General features: G+C 37.8%; 1 protein-coding gene across 1 annotated transcript; it reads right to left on the bottom strand.

The window, feature by feature from the left end:
* Window positions 1-471: 471 nt before the first annotated feature.
* Window positions 472-6,669, bottom strand: LOC130736741 (uncharacterized). The gene is made up of 2 exons (XM_057588531.1): window positions 6,595-6,669; window positions 472-1,077 (listed from the first exon to the last, which is right to left on the bottom strand). Exons 1-2 carry the CDS (start codon window positions 6,667-6,669, stop codon window positions 472-474), a joined length of 681 nt encoding a protein of 226 aa, XP_057444514.1.
* Window positions 6,670-9,444: the final 2,775 nt, after the last annotated feature.

Raw genomic sequence — 9,444 nt, 5'->3', positions numbered from 1 at the left:
TAGGCAATGAATTAAATATATTGAAGAGAGGTACAAGGGGTACTTCAATCCAATACAAGTGAAGAAATAGGAGAAAAAAATTACAAAGAGCAGAAAAAATGCTAAATGAAACCCACCCCCTCCCCCTCCTTGGAAGAAGGATCTAAGGAAGAGGCCTCATTAAAACCTTACTAGGAAAAACCCCCTTTAGAAAACTTAGTGAAGGAAAAAGAGTACCCCTTACTAAGAACCAAGAGGAACTTCCAAGAAGGACTAAAACCATAAGAAAAAAACCCACTAATGGCACAGGTCACGACCCCAAGATCAAACCAACTCTGCTTGAGCAAATGAACCAACAAAAGCCTTCAGCCAATGAAAAGAAACAAGAAAACTTCCAACAACAAAACACACCATACAATATACTTCACAAGATCCAACCTGAATATACCAAATACAGTAGCAATATTGTCCCCAACACATTAAAAAATCAAGTCACATATCCCCCAAACAGGCCAATGGTTCATTAAACCACTCTGATAAAGAATGGGGACAATTTTTATTGCAGGCCTTAATCCATGACCACGACTTCAATTTCACAGCTTCAAAAATCCCAACACTTTCCAAATTTTCCTCCCTAAATATAACTGCATTTCTCCCATGCCATAGATGCCACACAGTTGCAAGCCAAATTGTAGCTAGACCACTCTTCGTTGCCAAAGACCAACAATTCACAAACTGTTTGAAATGATCCATAGATTCCCCTGGCAGCACAAAAAATATCCCCAGCCATCTCAAAATTAAAGACCAAACACACCAGGCAAAAGGGCAAACAAATAATAAGTGAGAAGTGGTTTCCTCTGCTATGCCACACCAAGGACACGCACAACTTGAAATTGGGATGTTCCTGCGAACCAGATTCATCTTCGTTTGAATGCGGTCAAGAAATACCCTCCAACCTAGTGCTGAAGCATTTGAAGGAGCCCAGACTTTCCACACTAGATTAAAGTTTGATTCATCAAACTCCAAGTCAGTTTCAACAATAGAATCATATGCAGATTTGACTGAGAATATCCCATCAGATTCCTTGACCCAAATCAGCTAATAGATGTTTTCACCAAACCAGATGGAGCCAACACGACCTTGTGTGGAGCAGCACATTCGTTGTGATGTTTAGCAATCATCATGCCCCTTTTAACACGCTCGTGATGATCATCTCAGTCGTGCTGGCATGTAGCACGATCGTGGTGAAGCACAAGGTTCTCTTATTTTATAAGTACAATGGTATGTTTTAGGTCATTCTTCTTAGTTTTTACTTATGTTGAGAATTTTTTGAGTACTATTAAAATATAGAAACGAGAAAGGTGTACCTTAGAGAAAATTTGAGGTCTGAGAATCTGTAAGATCTGGATTTTCAGAACAAGCTAATTTCCGACTCACGCGTAGAATCAGTGTAAGCGTGACAGGAGTTTGATATTTGAGAAAGATTAATAAAGAAGAAAGTTCAGGAATTGCTTGAGGAATGTTGCGTAGTTGCTTTCGGAGTTAGTGCGAGTCGTCTGCACACCTGCCTTATGGCGAGCGTGTCCAGAATAGGCTAATTTCGCTTTAGAGCAACGTTTTAAGTGAGATTTCGAATTCTTGGAAAATTTAAAGATTCTCTTTATTTTTCCTTCGACCAGCGTTTCATTTCGGAACCCTGGACTGTACGCACGATAGTATTCACTTTTCGGAAGTCCGACGACGCTAATTTCTTTGCTTCAAAACCCTAGTTTTGAGCGATGGATGAAGACTTTTTCTATTCGGGACTTCTAACGAAGTTTCCGTCCACGTTGCCAAATTTTTTTCGACATTTCCAATCTTTCTTCAGTAGGAAGTTTTGTCGTTTGAGCATCACAGCAAAAAGTAGTTTTTCGGGACAGATTAACTTACGCCGCTTTTGGGATTTTAGATATCGTTTTTCCCAAATCATAGATATTTGTTTTGAGTTCTGGAATTCTGACGCCAGAATCTCTCTTAGAATTCCTTGGTGAACGTGCTGCAAAAATCGGAATCGCGAAATTTTCATTTTCCCGCGATTTCACCTGCCTATAAATAGCTCGAAAAAGCAAAAATCTTCTCATTTTCACCATCAAAGGCCGCGAGTTGAGGAGCTTGGGGGGAGAAGATATTTTCGCGAAAACTTGACTTATCTTCGTGCAGTTCGTCCCTACTTCTAGGTATTGAGGTAACTAGCATGAATCCTACCACTGATTACTGTTTCTGTTGCGTTTCTGAAGTCGTTTCTGTGCTCACAGTTTTGAGCTTTTTGTAAAACTGTCCGATTTCTCTGATTTCTTGCTTGGGTTATGTTCCCTACGTTCCCAAGAGTCTAAAACCTCTGTCAGTAATCGCCGATTGCGATCGAGCTGTCCAGGATCTGAAAAACTATTTCAAAACCTTTTTGTCTCACATTTCGAAACTTTATTGTCGAAAAGTCATAATCTGACTTCGTACCTTTAGGATTTGTTGTCACGGATGTCATGAGGATCATTGCTGTCAAATTTGTTTTCAGAACTGATAACTTTGAAGTTTTGAGCCTTTATTTTGGACCAAAATGCCCCTGGATAGCCGTATTTCGACCCGATTGTCCGAAAATTGTTCCGACAGTTTCTTTGCCTTAGTTTTACCCTAAAATTACCTTGTAAACAGATTTGATCGAAGAAAAAGAGCCGAAGCTCTTTTTCCTTAAGGGTCGTGGGCTATTCCTTTAGGGGGGGAGTTTTTCGGTTTCGAAAACTTGTCTTTTCGTACCCGGATGTCGTATTCTGAAGCTTTAATGCTTTGTCTATCGTTTATGTATTGTATTGCGATCGAACTAATCGATTTTATTTGGATTCTGCTTTGTTTTCTCCGAGGTTCAGTTGAAGGAACTTTAGGAACTTCAAAGCAATTGAGTGAAGGAGCCTTTGCTTGCGAGACTGGAACAGCTCGAGGTTAGGGCAACTTACATATTAGCTATGATTGCATGATAGGCGTCGATAAATTCGACTTATGCTTTGTCTGATGTTGAGTTGATGTTATGATGCTTTTCCATAACTTGTGATGTTGTGCTTCTGTTGGATTGAGCGTTTTGACGCAACTTCGGAGTGGAGATTCATTGATCTGGTGATCTTTGATATCTCGGGTTGGATGAACAACCCTAGGCAAGTCCAAATGTGGGGTTTGAGACGTAGCCATTTGTTGGGATTCGTTGGAATTCCTAGACTTTCCCCGGGAAGTGTATTTTGGGTGGTTGATTTTTGGAAACTTAGAATGATAGAGCTTTCGAAAAATAAAGACTTGGGAAACTTAGACTTTGAGAAATAAACTCATAACTTGGCTAATTCGAATTGAAACAATTTTTATTAACGTTTAAGCATAGGAGAACTGAAGGGGAAAAATATTTACGAAAGGCGGGGAAAAATCGACTTATGTTGTGGGTTTGGAGAGTTTGGAATTGGGGAAAGCCACTGAGGTGAGCTATGGTGATGATTGAAAGTCACCGAGTACTTTAGTACTCCTGGTAGTGTTGTTCGAGTCGTGTTGTATTGACCGGCACAGACTCTGGGTTTTGTTTGTGGGTCTTGTGGTGGGAGTTGTGTTGTATTGACCGACACTAACTCCGAGTCGTGTTGTATTGACCGACACTGACTCTGGTTTTGATAATCATATTGCACACGTGCATATACGCGATGAAGTGCCAAGCAGAGTACTTCGGTATAGCAGGAAGTAACGATCAGCCATGCAGAGTTGAATCGGTCCTGACTATATCTGGCACAACAGAAGGTAACGATCATCCATGTAGAGTTGTATCGTGCCTGTTGATGTTCGGCATAGCAAGCAGAAATGGTCAAACCATGTAGAGTTTGTACCGTCTTGACTATAGCCAAAGGTGATAAGCGACGCCCGAGCAGAAATGGTTAAACACGAGGCCAGTGTTATGACCGTCTCGAGGTGCCCAGCCTATAAGTGGCAATACCGTTGGTTTGTCCCGTCGCCAAGCAGAGTGACGTCTTTGTTTTGTCCCGTCGCCAAGCAGAGTGACGTCGTTGATTTGTTCCGTCGCCAAGCAGAGTGACGTTGTTGGTTTGTCCCGTCGCCAAGCAGAGTGACGTTGTTGATTTGTTCCGTCGCCAAGCAGAGTGACGTTATTCGGGTTTGTGTCAGCATATTCTGCATTGACACAATGCATCTTATTATGAGTTGATGTTGATAAACATCGTTATGTGTTTTGATGATTGAATTGTGTAAGAGATTTGATAACATGCTATGTATATACCTTAGGGTAGGCAATACATAACTTATATGTATATATACAACATATATATATATATATATATACCCCTTTATCGCATGTTGATTGTATATCTATTGTATTCTGTAAGTTGACCCTAGCGCCTTGGCTTTGGTTGCATGTTTGTGTTTGGGCGGTCGGCCTGCTGCCAGGCGTCCGTCAGCCGGTTCGTGATGATTCGTTGTGCGGGAAAGACCCGGAGCGAAATGACTATTACTAAAGCTTTCGACGAGGACCCGGACTTCATGCCTGATCGAGGGAGGGTCGATGATAGTGGTGTGGGTTACGGGTGGTTACAGTCTTTCGAGTTGGTTGTTACTGTAATAGCTCTGATTTGTTTTGCTTTTGGGACAGGGTAGGTTCCCGACGCATGACTTTTGTGTGGTTCTCTTACTGAGGGATCACAGTGAGTCAGTCGGACCATAGGGGTCTTTGCTTAGGCCATTTTGAGGCCGGCTTTCTCCTAGTGGTTTGTAATTATAATTTTTCCCACTTACACTTTGGAGTCACTGCGAGTGCGCGTGACGTGGGAGTGCAGCTGAGGCTGTACATGTTTATATTTGATGTATGTTGGTTAGTTTAGTGGTTGGGTTATGTCTTTATTTTCTACTGCTTTAATTCGAAGGAATCAAACGAAAAAAAATTACCTGTTTTTCCGCGTTAAGTTTATTTTTGGTTACTAAAGTGACACCCGGAAATCGGGGTGTTACAGAATCATATATTTTGTGTTTATGATGTGTGACTAAGAGATATATTTTGTGTTTATGATGTGTAACTAAACACTTCTCTTAGAGTTAAAATGTAATTGGCTCAAATGAATCCCAATGTTATTTTAGAAAATCATTTTCCATATGATTGAATTATACTTGCTTTATATCTATATATATTGACTTGATCACTAGTATTATTTTACTACCTGATTAATGGAATATGAACAATTCTTGTTAATTGAAGGAAATGATAGGTAATTAAGTCTACGAATCTATATGATCAAATAGAGGTCCCTTTATTTTCAATTAAACTATTTTCTTAATATAATCTTTATGATATTTAAGTCGGACATATGGTAGAGTTAATTTTTCCAACTAGAATTTTTCATTCACCAAACTTTTATTTGCATGAGCTTACTAAATTAGAAATGGAGTTTATATTTTTTTTAATCTCACATGAATTTCAACTTATTAATAAGAATGTGTTGAAAAGAGAGGTTTGTTTTTTTAATAATATGAAGAAATATTTTTAGCAAAAAGATGTATAAAAAAAAGGATAGTTTTGGACTTTTGGGCATATGTCAAAATCAGCTTCGATATGGAAAATGCTACCTCCTTTTTTAATTTGTGTTTTCTTTTATATACCTCCTTTTTCTCATTTTTTCACATTATTAAAAAAAACCCGAAAATATAATATTATTGGTATTATCATTTTTCTTTTCTTTCCTATTATTAGCTCTTGCTAGGGGTGAGCAAAATATCCGACCCGACCCAAACCCGGAAAACCCGACTTTTAAAAGCACTGATGGGTCGGGTCGGGTCGGTTTACGGGTATTAAAAACTGGACAGATGGTTCTATGCGGGTAATCACGGTCGGGTTCGGGTGGGTTCAATAAATCCGTCGGTACCCGACCCAACCCGATTAAAAATAAAAGATTTTTCCTTGTTACAAGCCCACAAATTGGTGAGGCCCAATGTTTATACGGTACATGTAGTGGCTTTGCAACCACAAGTTGAATGTCTGATTAATTGAACCCCAACCCTAGATATAAATTCAAAACTCACAATTTTCATTCATTCAGTGGCTGTAGTTGAACTTGAACCCTAGGAAAGAAACCAAAATGACAAAACCCTAGAACTTGAACCCTGCACCGCCGCCCATTCCCTCATTTCCCTTGGTATTCCCCTCCATTCTTCACCCTCCTTAAGCTTGAACAGTGAAACGAAAGCTGTTTGAAGGAAGAAAAGGTAAGGTTTCAGATCCTCTCAAGTCTTGACCAGTTTCTGGTTTCATAAATCATTGAAATGAAAACTTGTTTTTTAGCTTCCCTTCCAATCTCTGTTACGTTGTCTTGTTCTATATTTTCTGTTTTCTTTATCTCTGTTCTTATTATCTTCTTTTTGTCTGATGCCATTAGGAGGCCAGGAGACCATATTGGAGCAACAACTTAATCTTCAAACTTTTTTTCACTTGTGAATCTCGTTTGGTAAGTTTCTAACCCCATTTTTATTTTTTAATTTTGTCTAAACCTTGCGAGCTTGCTAATTATATATCTGTTGCCCTGTCTTTGCACCTTTTCTGCAATGATTTACCTTTGTAGTTTTTTCCTCCTTGTCTGGCTTGGATAAATGGATAACTATCTTGTACATGTAAATGTTATGTTCCATTTCGTTAATGATATTGAAAAGTTAAAAAAAGAAAAGAAAAGTAAAGGTTTGTCATCTGCAAGAAATTTTTATTATAAAAAAGATGCAACCCAGATTAAAAATCAATGCTTTTTCTAACCAAATGTCAAAAGAGAGGTTGTAGTTGTTTGGAAAGGCCTTAGTAATTCAAAAATACCATGAACATGTCATCCTTTGATCGTATGAACTAGAGTGGCCCCATTGTTTCAATTTTCCAAAAGCTCTTTACATGAACAATGAAGAATATGTGATGGGCCACTTACCGAGGGAATTCTTTTGACTGCTGCAATTTTAAGTTATAGGAACTTTCTATCTCGTCCTTGTTATTAATAGAAATTAGTAAAAAGTTTTTGTCTAGCACTTGGTTTTAGTAAAAGTAAGTTTCCTTTTTGGTCTTGATCTCTAAGTTGGCTATAATTTTTTCCTTTATGCTTTATTTTTTATTTATCATTGGTTCTGTTTTGGAAAGACACTTGAAAGTTAATTAATACTGGCTGAAATTTACACTTAACATGCTTATTCATTCACTTGAAACTTGGGCTTCTGTTTTGACAATTCCATAGTCTTGATATCTAAGTTGGTTATGATTTTTTTTTCATTATGTTTTTTTCTTATTTATCATTGTTTCTATTTTGGATTGACTCTTGAAAGTTAAACTAGCTGAACTTCACACTTAACATGCTTATTCATTGACACAGTGATGGAGCAACCTAATCAACACTTGTCTTCGACACCATCTCCAATAGACACCCAAGCAGCTGGACCATCCAATGTAACTCAACCAGCAGGTGCTTCTATTGGTGGAAGTCAACCCACTCAAGGTGCTGAGACTGAGATTGCTATGGCTGATCCTGCTGTGCTTCCCCCACCCCCTGAAGTTCAAGGGGCTAATCCTAAGAAAAAGCGTAAGCCAAATGCTAGCGGTCCGCGTACAACAACTTCTATATGGAAGCACTTTACCAGATTACCTGAAAATGAAGTTCAAGACCCCACTGCTGCTTGCAACTACTGTGGTAAGAGGTATTTGTGTGATAGCAAGACTCATGGCACCACAAACTTGAACACCCACTTGAAAATTTGCACTGGTGGTAGAGTCTTGGACACTTACAGGAGCTCTCTAAACCCTGAAGTTGCAGAAGCACTGAATTGTACTCAAAACTGGATGAGACAATCTTCCAATCAGCCCAAAGAACTTGATGTTGTTGATGTATTTGACCAATCTGAAAAAGTTATAACAGGTAGAAGTTTCTTTTCATAACTGTGATTTTATTTATCTGTTTTCTTTCCTAATGGATGTGTTTTCTTTCCTTGTTCTGTAGAATTTCGAGGCTTGATAATTTCTGGAAGGGCTAGAAGATCTGCTGCTGGTGCTGGATCTTCTCAGTCACAGCCAATGTCTATTGGCTGAAGTTCAATGGTTTGCAATATTTTATGAATAAGTTTTCTTATTGCTGCCTCCTACAATTTATTTTTTAAATTGACTAATTTTTCAACTAAATGTTTATTTTATGGCTAATTTTCAGTTGAGAAAGACTTTTTTGGAGTCATTGTGTGCAATGACTCATATTTTGGTAAGTCAAGCTATTTATTAGAATTATTGTTTCTTTCTTTTTAGTTTGGACAAATATCTTAATTTTTTTGTGATCTTCATTGTTGGCAGCTAGTATGTTGATAGCTTCTTGCAGTTGTTGAATTGTGTTGCAATGTGGATATATTTTGGCTGAGTTTGGGGCATTCTTTGGACTTATTTTGGCTTTCTCAAGATGGGCATGCTACTACTCTGTTCTGGTTGTCTTTGGTAATTTTATTGATATTGATTTTTACTCTATGTTTGGTGTTAGCTAGATTTGACTGAATTTGTGTTTTGATCAATTCATTTCTATTGCAGCCAAAATGTGGTGTTGATCACCATTGAAGGAATATTAATTGGAGCTCTACTATTGAAAAGTATGTGTATTTATGTATTTGTTATTGTTTGTGCTTCCGATTTTATTATTATGTTGTGAATATAACTGAGTTGTGCTTCAATCCCTCCCTTTGTAGAATTGTTGGCTAATGGAGAGTGCTCCTAAAAGATTTCCAGGGAATACAATTACTGGTTATTCCCTTGAAGCTCATATGCTAGTAGTGTACATGAATTAGGTAATATTAGTAACTCTTTGATTTTGTTTTTATTTTATTTTGTGCTGCATTACATTTCCAGCAAAGGAAAATGTTTAACTCTTGTAATTTAAATGCTAGATGTCACTTGAGGGCTGGAAGAGTTTGATAGAGTGCCCCAAGATTCATGCAAGTTTGATGGTGAAGATTGAAGAATGGTGAATGACTGCTTAAGAAGCAAAGCTTTAATGACATATGCATACTTTTCTACCTAGTTATTTAGGCTATGATTGGTCTGTAACTATAACATACTTATCTACTTTTTAGCAATTTAAGCTATGACTATGGGTCTGTAACTTGATTCATGCATGACCATTGATGTTGTGCTTATGCTTCCTATGCCTAATTTTTAATTAAGTTTACCTATGACTACTTTTTAATTAAGTTCAAAAATTTATTAGTTTGATCTCTAGTGACTCTAGTTTGGAATGTGCTGTATGAAATATTAATTTGGTGCAGGTTTTTATCAATGAGCCAGACTCATTGTTAGCAAAAATATGATTTTAGTCATGGGCTAAGGCCTTAGTTTACCAAAATTAGTACAGCCCAAGAAAAAATTAATTTTGGAGTTTTTATTAATTTTTTTGCAAGTCTGTT

The sequence above is a fragment of the Lotus japonicus genome, chromosome 2, assembly GCF_012489685.1.
Source record: "Lotus japonicus ecotype B-129 chromosome 2, LjGifu_v1.2".
NCBI lineage: Eukaryota > Viridiplantae > Streptophyta > Magnoliopsida > Fabales > Fabaceae > Lotus > Lotus japonicus.
This window is presented reverse-complemented; position numbering and strand designations above follow the sequence as displayed.